This window comes from Branchiostoma floridae, chromosome 18 (assembly GCF_000003815.2).
Source record: "Branchiostoma floridae strain S238N-H82 chromosome 18, Bfl_VNyyK, whole genome shotgun sequence".
In the NCBI taxonomy this organism is placed as follows: domain Eukaryota; kingdom Metazoa; phylum Chordata; class Leptocardii; order Amphioxiformes; family Branchiostomatidae; genus Branchiostoma; species Branchiostoma floridae.
The window spans coordinates 13573361-13587636 of record NC_049996.1 but is presented as its reverse complement, the minus strand read 5'-3'; the positions used below and the strand labels follow the sequence as shown (position 1 = coordinate 13587636).

General features: G+C 35.5%; 1 protein-coding gene across 2 annotated transcripts in view; it reads left to right on the top strand.

Moving 5' to 3' along the window:
* Window positions 1-127: 127 nt before the first annotated feature.
* LOC118406262 overlaps window positions 128-14276 on the top strand; it is a 15168-nt gene continuing 1019 nt past the window's right edge. The window contains exons 1-11 of one of the 2 annotated variants that reach the window (XM_035806193.1): window positions 128-751; window positions 2655-2803; window positions 3572-3643; window positions 4374-4431; window positions 5105-5391; window positions 5909-9940; window positions 10660-10875; window positions 11357-11505; window positions 11751-11817; window positions 12610-12795; window positions 13449-13577. In XM_035806193.1, the coding sequence (XP_035662086.1) occupies window positions 9850-9940; window positions 10660-10875; window positions 11357-11505; window positions 11751-11817; window positions 12610-12795; window positions 13449-13577 (838 nt within the window). In that variant the 5' untranslated portion in view covers window positions 128-751; window positions 2655-2803; window positions 3572-3643; ... (1 more) ...; window positions 5105-5391; window positions 5909-9849. Of the gene's footprint in view, window positions 752-2654; window positions 2804-3571; window positions 3644-4373; window positions 4432-5104; window positions 5392-5908; window positions 10208-10659; window positions 10876-11356; window positions 11506-11750; window positions 11818-12609; window positions 12796-13448; window positions 13578-14276 lie in introns of those variants that run through there. The other variant, XM_035806192.1, reaches the window with a different exon arrangement.

Sequence of the window (14276 nt, the reverse complement as noted above, 5' to 3'; positions counted from 1 at the left end):
TAGTGATTCGTGCGAATTTCATAATTTTCGTGCGTTTTCGCATAGTGATTCGTGTGTATCACATAATATTCGTACGAATTTCATAGGGTTCGTGCAAATGCTTAGGCACCCCTGTAGACGGCAGGATTTAATGCATTACATTACATATTCATCCTACACATTGAAATGGAATGAAAATGCACCAAAACTTTGAAGATATGCTCCTCAAAAGCATAATCTGTATATTCGAACTCACAATACCCCAGATTAGTCTACCCGTTTTGAAAAACAACGTGCTATCGGAATACGTCAAACCAAGGACATTACATCATTGATAAACCCACGCATGTCTTTGTAGATAAGGGTAAATGTAAACAAACCTTTTTTTTTCATCTGTAGACTAATAATGACAGCATCACTCTGTATATTCACACATCTCTCACTTGTATAAACGTTCCATCTTTTACAAGTAGTGTACGTACTGTAATGGACGGAGAAGCGGAGCCAGTTGGGGCCTCCGGCGCGGGGCCCAGCAACGGAAAAACAAGAAACCCTCCGTTCAAATCTTGTCAAACCCGTAAAATTAGCATCCACTACTGTAATAATCCTTCTCACAGCTGTAAAGAAGAGTCAAGTAAGATTTCTGACACGTACGAAGAAGCACAGAATGTGTACTTTACAATTCGTGACGAAGATCTCCCGCCGCCACCACAAGTGTCAAACCAAGCTGATCCAGAGGCGCTGTCACGCCCAGATAATGGAGATGCCGGAGGTATGTGGCGTCTTGTCCATACATCTTCAACTTTCTTTATATTTTCTTCATAGCTCTGAAGAATTTAAAGAGAGTTTTTTCAAGGTAGCATAATATGTTCAAAACCAAATAGTTACTTTAGGACTGTTAAATCTGCACTATACATGCTAAGGACAAGACAATAATTAGTTTTTTTCTGCCATTTTCTTGTCCAAATAGTATTGCATACCGATATTCAGTGAGGAATGTTACAGCACCTCACACTATACAAACATGCCATCTTCAAAACCGAATCACTACCACAGATGGTCATTTATAGTTGTATTCTTTATACGAAAATACATCTTTGAAAGAATGTGATTTTCAGGTAAATTACGTCTAATTTTATCTTGTCAGCCTGTAGTAACTAATTAGCCAACCCTGATGGATCTACCATAGTATGATGTCTATACACAAAAAAGAAGGTTGGATTTATGGTGTTTTTGATTATGTTGGGTAAAGATGTAAGATCACAGAGAGATGGAAGATCAATGATCCTAGTGTAACCATTTTTCAGTCGCTAATGTCCGTTGTATGTGTATGTATTTTTATTACCAAAATGTCATGTCAGTATAATTTATGCCATCCTGAAGAATAGCAAACATTTCTGCTAACATCATTGACAAAAAAGTACAAAACTATTGCCTAGATTTTAAATCTTTGTTCAGCAATTTTGTGTCTTTACAATGCAAATCGTACGCAAATAAATTTTAAACTAACATAAAAAAAACGTTCCAAATGTAGTTTTTTTCAATAATGTACTGCTACGTATCCTCATCAATTATGCAAATAAGATTAAAATTAACATCGTCTCTTCCTGATTATCTTCTTATCTAAACTATACATGTCACTAGTAGTGATGCCATCATTTGCAACCAGGGAAGCAAAATATTCTGTTTTGATGCAAATTATCTCAGATATTTACTCTTTATTTCTCGTATTTTTTTCATAATACATGGTTAAAGAGTAGCGGCTTCTTATGCAGCGCTATGTAAATCTAATTTTGTTTCCTCATTTATTATACAAATCTTGTCATAGTTTGCATTATTAGTACATTGATCTTTATCAATGTTGCTGACAGATAAACACTGCCATTGATTGACCTATCCTTTCTCTCATTTTGTAACAGAACTGCTCCCGAACCCTAAAGTTCAAAAGAAATATAGCTAATATGTATATGTCAAGTTTTCTCGTTTCCAAGAGCTTTTTTTCCACAATAACGGTTACTATAAAGCAAACACAGCACCGTCTTTACATTTGAGACAAAAAACGACAAAACTATTCAACTTCATTTATTGCGTTGTTTTCATTGATATACTAACGTAGTACATGAAATTCTATCCATTTTTCTAGCGTCAACAATAGATGCCAGGGATTACGAATAATCAATATTGCCCATTATTCTAAGCTTCTCGCAATTCAGCTCTTCATGAGAGTAGAAACTAAATGGCCCACGTAACATAATAAAAATCCAATACAAAACAGTAAGATAAAGATAATTATTTGTTTAGTTATATCATTGTGTCATCAGGATATACATTTAAGATTTCATTTCAAACAGAACAGCAGTTTGCCCCTTTTTGTTGTTGTCTTCTCGGCCTAAGTAGGGCTTTTAGAATTTTTGCATCTTGTACCTGTATAAATTAAAAGCATTAGATTTTATATAATAACGTTCTCAATTAAATACAATATTGGCACTCAGTCGCCTGTGCTGCAGCCGACCGATGACGATGATGATGATGAAGCTTGAGCAATGAGAAGTAAACCATGCAGGTCGACAATAAGAATAACTTTAACAACCCCCAAAAAAATATTTTTGGACACTAAGCAAGGGATTACTTTAGCAAACTCTTCTCGTAGCAGTAAAAAAATGTTTATTTCACAGATTCGACGAAGATCTGTTCCATCATTTTCGGCTCCTATCTATGCCGTGGATTCATCATAGCTGCTGCAGTGATGGCCGTGATTGTTACAGGAGTTGTTGTAGGCCTTATTTTCACGGCCGCACCAGAGAATGAAGCAGAACATAGCCTGGTGAATTTTCTTTGTCATGTACTTACCAAATAGCTTGTCCTTGATATGTTGACAGGCTTCTCATTTGTATTCCGAATACCAAACACACGCATTATGAATTATAAAATATTTTTATCTAGTGCGTATTCCACATTACATAGCCGATGCATATGGTACAGATGCTTCAAACTTACTTCTTTGCATAATATGTGATATGATAATCGTTTATAACGTATCTTTTTATATTTATATATGAAAATAACGTTGAATGCATATGTTACATAAATTAAAATCCATATTACAAAAAAAATATAATCACAGAATGTTCTAATTTGTTTCGGAAATGAACTTCTCTGATACCTAATTTTTATGTATCAATACAATTTACTTACACACCCTAGATTACTGAAATTGACGCTTCTTTATTTCTATAGTTATCTTCTTTCAAGTTTTTTTTTTCTTTTTTTTTTACAAAACGCACCTACTGTTCCATAATCAAATGTTAGGGGACCCAAAATTATACAGCTTTATTCTGTTTTGATATTTGTAGTAATTTTTACGTTTACTATGTCTTTGTTTTTTATCTAGGAATATCACAAACATCTAATTCTTATGCCTCGCTATTTTGTCACTGACATCTATGGATACTATCGACTATGTTATTCAATGGGAATAATATCTTATTTAATGTTTGTTTTCGTTTAATGGTAATGTTGGTCCATTAAATATTATATCATTTTGCCATAGTTTTTAATCAGAAATGCATTTGCATATTCTTTATCCCGGTAGGCTGCCAGTCATAATCTCACGACGGCAATTTTACTGGCAAATGTGTCAACGACAGAGCCGGCCATGACTAAGGTGAGATCAATTAATGCTTGTTGTTTCAACCGAATTTGCAACATTTTTAAACATGAAGATACAGGTTGTCCTATTTATTTGTAAACTACCACGTTGTAGTGCATTAGATCTTTTTTTGGATGTTTAGATCTTGCAAATCGTGTGAGACATGTGTAAGTGTATAGGCAGTGTCCCCTTTTGGTTTTTAATGAATTACCTTTACGAAACGTTTGGTGTTATTCAATAGTCACAAATATTTATCAATGCCTGTCTATTGTATAAACCCTGACGTTAAATATTAAAAAGGAAAGTTAATATATTAATGAATTAGTTGCAGGCTCCCTATTTAACTTAGCAAAATATCATAGTAAATATTTAACATCATAGATTGGGTACTTGCAGAACCCTTTCATCTGGTCAAAAAAAAATGTGTTTGGAACGAGAGAGTGGACCTGGTCCGGGCAAGCAGCCCGCGACGATGACGATGATAAAATGTGTTTAAATTGTGATACTTAAGTTCAGCAGCTGAATTCCAATGCAATTGTACCATAGACTTCGTTGTTCATTTTGTTATTTTTGAAAGGATATCAATATATGTCAAATGGCCACTACTTACCTGTCCTCGTATGGTTCTCCCTCTTTATCTCAAGATAATTTTATTTTCACTAAAATATATTGCAAAATTAGCTTGTTTAAACTTTCATAGGTATACCTTAATGTAAAGAATAACATCGTTTTCTTATCATCACAGATTTGGGTACCTCCGACCAGCGTGCATCTAATGTCTAATAAATCAACGGCCAATAAAGGTGGGCAACACTCGGTATGCGTAAACACCACAAACGAGCGCAAACGGGTCTATTATGCAGTGTTCATAGGACACTGGCCTTGTTTGACGCTCTAGATACAATGTATGTAAAGTCTGTGCAATATTTCATAAAAAAAACACGGCAAATCATAAGTATTTACCCGTTTTTTTAATAGTTATTCCGCTTGTTTCAAGTTCGAAGGGATTTCTGGCCGCCATTCATGGGACAATGAATAGACCCGTTTGCGCTCGTTTGTGGTGTTTAGCCCGACCCGGCAACAATGCTTTGTCTTTAACGCTGGCTTTGAAGATGTTTAATGTATTCCTTTGTACAATTTTGCCATATTTTATAACTGTGACCATTTTGAACACATTTCTACCTTCGCCAGAAGATTATGTTTTGAGCGTGTTTGTGTCGGTGTCTGTGTGTAAACAGCATATGTCTTAATTGTTAAAAACATTGGCATAAACTTAAATTTATATCCAGACTTGGTCTGAACAAATTTTCATTATGTTAATGTTTATAACAAGAACAATGTTAGTAATAATATCAATGATAAAGTTTGATAAAAATTACTTTTGTAATGTGTTGCTGAATACTTATTTGACACCTTATAGCCTTATCATTTTCCACTTGCGCTTGATCAAAAATGGGCTTCCACATTTTGTTACAGCTTTGACGCGAAACGGCTGCCAAACAGGATACAAACTCCTTCTCACGACCTGCATCCGGGTCGATTTCCGACAAAAGAACTACTGGGGCGCCAGGGAGGCCTGCGAGAGGGAGGGGGCTACACTAGCCATGCCTAAAACAAAAGAGTTGGACCTGGCGTTGAGAAACCTTGTCAGCAAGGAAGGTCACAACCTCGAACCTTGGATTGGTCTGAAGGACAATAACTACTTTCGTCTTCTTAAAAGACAGTGGCAATGGGAAGATGGGTCTGCCTTGCGCAACTACAAAGTAAGTTATGTATAAATTATACTTTGACTGACCGACACTAATTTAATTGGGACTCACTCCAAATTTTTAAACAAATTTAAACACAAAAGGACGTTTGTAATGTCATTCCTACATTGTATTGGAAATTTAAGCAACTGCATGATATTCTGTTCCGTGTTTCTTTCTTAAAGGAAAGTTTTATTCATGGGTCTCACAGTTGTTTTTCAAAATACGTTTGTGAATCTTAAATCTGACTTTGAGGAAATGATAAAGTAAACGTTATGTTAGCAATAGCTGGATTGATATGATCAGAATACTAACTGCAGGTGTACTTTTTGTATTTTTTGTCATACGTACTATGCTAATGTTGCACTGTTTGCTGCACCTTACTTTTTACTGATGGTATCGTCCTTCTGTACTAGATATAGGTCTATTTGACTTATATTGCTACCAAATATATGCATGTATGGAATGATATGAATTGGATTGTAAAGTTAAGACAACATAATATTTTAACTTTGGGTTTATGTTTTAACAGGGGTGGAATCCAGGAGTGCCAAATAACCGTAGACTGACCCATCGAACGAGACTGTGTGTACACTACTGGCCAGGTCGTACTGGCTATCCTATGTGGAATGACCTCGGATGCTCTCGTAGACGCGGGTTTATTTGTCAGACCTTTTTGGCGTAAATTAAAAAAAATAATAAATTGCATTTTTGCTTATCAATACAGCGTATGATGACATCAATATGCATGATACAATAAGGTGCTGGAATAATATTACATGAATATTTCGATTTGGAGAATTAGAAAAAAATCCCCGTCTTTTGTGACTTTTGACATGCAGTACGGCATGGACATATTTGGGTAATTGAATAGTAAAATGCCATACTATTAAAACAACACGTTACAGAATTAAAATGTCTGAAAATATTAACCCATGTATAAATACAGATATATCATTTATAACGTGTGAAGTATAAAGAAGTATAGACAAATATCAATTCTTTTTATGACAGCAGTATTTTGTTTTTCTTGTTGTGCCATGATAAGGAAATGATAAGAGGTAAAGAATATAGTATAAGGTACTTTTCTCTTAAACAGATTAAATGATTAATGTTGATTTGTTTAGAAAGCCTCATAATTACCTGTTATATTTACAACGAGAATTAGGAACTGATTGAGCAACAAGAATCACCCGGGGAAAGACCTAAACGTCTTGTGAGTCACAAAGATGAAGAAATGGTTATCACTGAGTCACAATTTCATGCAAGTAGAGCAAAATGTTATTTGATTTTATATTTGGGTTACATAATGCTGAGAGAAAACCAAGTGACCTTTTTCAGTATTCTAAATTTGTTTCCATGATAATAGCCATGATTACAATATTTATAGAAGAATGGTGTTCTAAGGATTTTTAGAAGCAAATAAAGCAGGATGTGCTAGCATGCACAAATTGTGTTAACATATTGTGTATGTGTCAACACAAAAAACGTACTCAAAGGCTGTAAACTAACATATTATGTTATCCTGTGAGCATAACGTTGATCCTACATCATATAACGTTAATTTTACCTTTTTGGAAATGGCTCACGTACGATCACTTATTTTTCACTAGCCAATGACGAATTTTTATTCTATCTTTACAGCATATCTTTTGAATTTTGTGATATGCATGTTATAGTATTCTTATAGTCATTTATATTGACAAATTCCCATCATTTCTAATTAGATTGAAAATCTTTTTAAACTATCAATATGTATTTATCATTTTATGTATACATATTTTACTAATTTCTGATGACTTTCAAGGTACTGTTAAAGCACGCTACCGAGCAAATATTATTACTACAGAAAGAGGGGTATGTCGTTTAAAGGGTCTTACCACTTGATACAACGTTTTAGTATCAGAAGTTTTAATCAATGTAAACTATGAATATTCTATCTCTTTTTATAATTTCTAAACATATAGAGAATAACATTAATGTCCTTTCCAATGTCTAAAGAATTTGATACTAGTAGTAGTCATGGTATAAGTGTGTCTGTGCATGATTCTCTATTCCTTTTTTTTTGTAATGCTTTGGCATTATGGTATCTGGATGATTTAATATTATTAATAAAAGTTTCAAAGTACTTTTGGTGTATTTTTTGGCGACGCCTCAGGGGCTCTGTCTAATGTTATAGTGTGCGACCGTTTGACAAAAATTCCTAAGCAAGCACGTTTGGGGAAATGTCTGCCCAAAAGCCGCCAAGAAAAAGGGACCACCACCTGAGTTTCAGTTGTGGTAGGTAACTTAAGGAAGATATCTTGTAAATGTGGAAAGGCCCGTAAGACAGGAAAATGTGGAAATCGACTAGAAGTCTGTGCAGATTTATTCAGTATATGGGAGGGGAGAGGGGCGGCAGTTTTTCTCACAGGATTCTGGACATATGTCGGCTAAACCTTGTCTGATTTTAATTTTGTCTCCACACAATTAAAGCCCATAAAATAAAGATGTAACGACGCTCGCTACATTGAGAAAATATCGTTTTAATTTGGATGTGCTGATAAGACGGGTCAAAGTATATATTATGTGAAAAAAATTGACCCTGGCTTCCCGTCAGAGTTTTGACATATTTGGGCTTGAAGTTGACAGATTTGAATTTTGTTGCCACCAAGCTGAAGCCCTTGAAATGCACAAGTAACGATACACGAATTGTCCCATAATTTACTGTTCGATCAGTGGGAGCTTAAATTTCATGGCCTGTGGGGTCATGGGATTGAACTTGATAAATTTGCCTTCTCGCCCAAAACACTGTATTAAAGTTAACATTTATGCCATAAAAACAGTACTTGGTTGCCGCATGGGGGTCAGGTCTAAGACTGTGCAGAAGAGGTCTGATTTATTTGTGAAGGTGAATTTAGCTCGGAAAGATTGGAAATTGCGGAGAACGTCTGCAGACGAATTAATGTAAACTGATAACTATAGACCTTTTTACTTGCCGCAAGCTTCTTGCAGTATATTTTTGTTTCTACTCGACCAATGTTTTTACAAAATAATGCCAATCATATGACATGTAACTGGAAAAGACAGAAATATCAAGTATGCAAATCATTACCTTATTTGCATAATCAATGAGAAATTGATATAATTGCATGATTTTGAATGAGTATTTCATTCTTGTGCACAATGCTTCTGTTTTTCCCTTTGCTGTTCTGGTTCTGTTTAGTGTTATTAGATTTCTGGGTTCTTTGGTGCTGTTTGAATTCGCCAAATTGTCGCCAAGTTAATGTAGAAAAGATAACTAATATGATTTATGTGAAAAATGTATAATCAATTAAAGGGCCACTTGTCACCCACAAGAGAGTCTTCTTTGTTGACAGCAATGCCATACAAAAATCCATAGTGCAAAACAATTTTCATACATGACGTTCCAGCCAGAAAACGAATACTAGAACACACCTATAACAACAATCATTGATACTTATAAACAAGAAAACAGTCGCCATGGCAATAGTTTTAATTGCCACACTTTTTGCGTTTGATTTGTTTAGGCGCATAGATACTTCATATGTGTCGTTTCATATTCAATTAATATCACTAAACTTCTTGTGGTGTAAAGTACTATATTATTCTTGTTTGTACTTTATATCAAAGTCTTTTGGCTTTTGTTTTAACTGCCGTGTAGCTCTAAAGTCGTCTACATCAATAACTAGATATCGATGCTGTAGATGACATGTTTTTGAATAATTTCATTTTTATAGACGTATTAAGTTGTTTTGGTAAACGGTTCTTGTGGCCTAGTCTGGTTTCACTGTGCTGTTCCATCTTTTACTCGATAAATGATGAGCACACAGGGAGGAGAGCCGCGTCAGGTGGCTTACAGTAGAGATATTTATGATTTAGAGTCATTTTTAACAACAAAAACTCTTCGCTCAAACAACTTAATACGTCTTGTGCGAATTCTATACAAAGTAGATTATACTTCATCGAAATTGTTTCATAGTCACTTAATATCACAAAATGACTTTGAGTTCTTGTGGTCTAGTCTTGTTTTACTGTGCTGCTCCATCTGTTACAGGCGATGAGCACACAGGAAAAAGACCCGCGTCAGGCGGCTTACGGTACAGATATTTATGATGTCATTTTCAACAACAAAAAACTCTTCGCCTAAACAATGTAATACGTCTGGAGTGAATTCCATACAAATGAGATTATACTCATTCGATCTCATTTCATCGTCACTAATATCACAAAATACTTTTGGTGTAAAGTAAATTCTACTTGTTTGTTCTTCATAAAAGGCTTTTAGCTTTTTTTTTAACTGCCGTGTTGGCTCTAAAGTCGTCTACATCAATGCCTAGATGCTGTAGATGACATGTTTTAATAATCTCATTGGTATGGAATTCACACCAGACGTATTAAGTTGTTTTGGTTAAGAGTTTTTGTTGTCTATTCTGGTTTTACTGTGCTGTTCCATCTGTTACTCAACAGACGATGAGCACACAGGAAGAAGACCTGCGTCAGGTGGCTTACAGTAGAGATATTTATGATGCAGAGACATTTTCAACACAGAATGTACTTACAGGTATGTTTTTCGGGCTTCGTTATTTCATTGAACTTTGTCACTATGTGTATTCATGAAGAGAGGACAAACAGTTGCTTGAGCACCTTTTTAATTTTTGTTTATACAATATAGACAGAATTAACAGTATATCACAAATATATCTACAGCTTTACAATACATGTTGTTATACACTAGAGATCAGAGACCTGGTAATACCTGTATGAAATCTTCAGGGCTTTTAGGTACTAGGTCTATTGTTTCACCCCGTCAGTTTATGAAAGACGTTTTGAGCAGGATCAATTTTGTTTATAATTGTTTTTAGCAACATTTATTTGTAAATTGTATTTGTCGATTTCATTCATTTTGCAAACATGTGTTTGCAATCTATTATAGCTCTATGTAAATGATTTGCGTAACAAATTCATCATGTTGTAGATGCAGACTCTAATATTATAGGATTGGATAAAATTACGACGAACACGAATAAAATTACGAGGGTCTTATTCAACCTCGTCATAATTTCAAAACGACTTAATGTACTAGCACAAGCAGTTTTGGAGTTATATGACATCTAATTGAACTATTATGCATTTCTTTACAAACGTATCTTTAATGTATTTATGTAATCTAAAGCACTGTATGAAAAGAGTAGCTTTTCAACATTTCGGGCAATCCTACTATCTTTATCATCCCTTAGACCTCTTAAGAGTCGTATACTGTCTTTTGTTGCTAAATCATAGTAGCTGATAACGGCCATAATGACCCAGCCAATCACGTGTACCATACTATCGAAGAAGACTACATTAACCGGCTACCTGAGGCCGGTACAGACCTTGAAAAGCGAGCTGATCAACAGAAAGATGACGTATCGTCTGACAATGTACAGACGGACGACTCGGATTTGCCAAACAACCCAAACTACGTACCTGATGCGCTTCGACAAAAAAACAACAAAGGTACAAATATGTAAGCATTTTTAATGGTAACATGAGACAGCATGGCCATGTAACTACCTTAACACTAAGAATTACGTCCTCAAACAAGCAAAAATTTTAATTTTGATCAGAGTAGCTAGCTATTAGGTCACATATTTTTAAAGCCTTAAAATGGTACCTGTCTGGCTGCAATTTTTCCCCAAGAGACCCTAGGTTATCGTTTATCAAAGAATTACAAAATATCTATTTATTTGTCTTTCAATCTATCAATCTTTGTGTGTGCGTGTGTGTGTGTACGTCTGTAGGTGTTTGTGCGCGCAAATACTACAAGAAATCAATATATAAACAAGTAACCTATAAAATGTATCAAACAAGAAATCTAAAGGTAAATGAATTCAGTACCAAGGAAAAAGGGACCTAAATCTAAAGCAGTGGAAGATGCTGTAACAGTAAAGTTCTTAAATACCAAATAGAATTAGTATCAAAATTGTACCTCACACAGATTCCACAGAAATCTGTTCCAACTGTCAACGTCCATCTCTACTCCGTGGCGTCATCATCGCTGTCTCGGTGATAACCTCGATTATTGTAGGAATTATATTCGGTATCCATTTTGCTGCGGCACCAGAGAATAAAGCAGAACCCAATAAGGTCAGTTTCATTAATCTGCTTAAATGAAATTAGATATTAATATATTCGATGTATACAGTCGGGTTACTTAATTTATGTCATAATGGATATCTCCTTCTTCAGTTGTGTATTATTTGTTCTTCGGGCCTGAAGCTTAACATGGGGCTCAATTTGCTCAAATAGAGTTATATCTTTGAGGTAACTTAAAGTGAGGTTTAACACATATGAATAAAGAAAAACATCCTAGTGCCTTCTTTCTATCACAGTTTGTGTTATCTACGACCAGCAGGGATCTCCAGACATCCAAGCCAAACACGTCAATGACAGATAAAGGTGAAGAATACGGCATCATGTTTTGTGTGTATGCGCGTGTGCGTGTGTGCATGTTTTTATTTGTGTTTCAGAACATTTATATCTAGCGTAAAATGGGTGTTTGGTTATATTTGTAGTCATTGTATGAAGAACCAGGTCGAGTTTTGGTCCACTGGTGACCTTAAAAATGCAGCAAGCCTTCCTTCGTTGTACCTATTGTGTCGGAAATGCCATTGTATTTCTTAATCATTGTCAGTTAGTTTGTGATATAAAAAAGACGGAAAGCCCCCTAGGAAGTTGCTATGAAGCAGCATTCTTTACTGTAAAGAAAATAAATAAGGATGATAACTGAACGGTAGTCTTTGTAATATTCGTTATGAAGCCAAAAAATAACGGTATTTAAGACACAGATTTACATACGGATCATGAAAATTTAATCTTCAAAATTGATGGGTGAAACGTTAACCGAAATCAATTGCTATAAATGGTGAGGGATTGTGACACGTGTAAGTTATACAACAAAACGCATAGATTATGTAAAATTGTAGTGTCATTCGTAAAATTATTTATTGGATATGAATATAAATTTCGCCAAGCGAAAGACTTACATACAATATATATTCATTCCAAGTTAAAATGAAAATAAAGAATAGACTGCCTTATAATCAATATAAAGCAAAAAATATACAAAATGCTCCTAATTTTTCACTCATGTATTTTTTTGTGAACATTGCCTGTTTTTTATGCAACCTTGTTTACAAGTGGCTAATTACTGGATTTACTTATCCATAGTCCATGTGGTTGTCCTCTCAGGCCTGTGCCCAAACCCCCCGGTCCTCAGCGTAGCCAGTATCTCGGACTGTGACACCCCCTACACGGAGGGCGAGATCTGCACCTACAGCTGCAACAGCGACTACTTCTTGGCCGGCGGATCTCGGAACCGCACCTGCAGCTCGGGTGGCTGGTGGTTAGGGTCGGACCTGGTTTGCACACGTCAAGGTAAGCCATATCATGTGCATTATGGTATAAGTCAATATCCAATGATAAAGGTAGCGAACTCATTCCTTATATTGCTTTAGAAATAGATTAATTTCCTGAAAAGCATGTAATTTTTCCGGGTCTCCGTTTTCATCTTATATTGTTGATAAATATATCCTAGAACGATGATTGAAATACATTTATCATATAGTTAATATATTATTTATTTAATTCTTTGACAGTTAAGTTTAATTCAAAAGACAAAATTAAAGGGACGTAACACATCCCACATATAGACCCTATATTCATACACAACATAAAGCACTTACCAAGAAGCTTTTGATCAGTCCTCTAATCCGTATCAAGTTAATGATCAAATGACTCAAAGCCTAAGTTACACATCCAGACCGGAAGTGTGGCGCCAAGAAAGGGTCAAGGGTGCTTAGCATTCGGTATCGGTCCCGTCTTTGTTGAGGGTTGGTTGGTGGTCCCTGATGCAAATGACCTATTTCACTCCCATGTGAAATTAATTCTGCTCGGAATCATAAATATTAACCTTGTTGAAATCCACAGAGTCCCCTTGAACTTTTATTGAAGTATTAAAAGGAAACAACGTTTGAGTATATTGTTTTAGGTTCAAGTTGTTTTGATTGTGTTTTCTGTGCTTGCTGCAGTGTGCTACTGGGAAGGCACGTTTCCCTTCTGCAAGCCGGGCGCCTGCGACTCGGGCATCAAGGTGCGTGGTGACAACTGTGGGGACGGGCGCTGCTGCTGGACGGGCAGCAAGATTTACTGTTGTAACGGTGGGTCAGGATGTGTTGTTTGATGAACAGGCTGGGCTGCCAGGTAGACAGTCCAGCCTTTTCATCAAACCTTCAGCATGTTCAGATATACTGCTGTAACGGTGGGTCAGCATGTTCAGATATACTGCTGTAACGGGGGGTCAGCATGTTTAGCTATACTATTTTAACCCTATCCAGACTGGGGGGGGGGGGGGGGGGCTAAAAGTGCCCGCGCCAACTTTGACCTCCTATACCTCTCAAACGGCTTTAACTAAAACAACCAAACTTAGAGATTTTTACTAAAATATTGTTGGCAACAATTTTAAAAAATTAGGTAAGTTTATGATTTTGCGTGTTGCCATGGCAACGGGTTTCTGAAAGGCAAATTTTACAAAAATCACTAATTTTGGTTTAAACAATGGGATTTTAAGATTTTCTTGCTAAACTTAACTTCTTTTCATATATCTTTAATATATAACACATCTAAGTTAAACATTTATAATTAAATATTCATAAATTATGCTAATGAGATGACGTAATTGGTCAAAATCCAAGATGGCCGACAATATCATGATTTAAAGTATAACAAGCTTATTTTCACTCAGATTTCATCACTACGTGGTATTTTCTTACAGAAAACATTCATGTGAACGTTTTTAATCCATTTCCATGGGGTTTTAGCGTTATATGTGAAAAAAATGTATCTGAAAAATAAAGGTC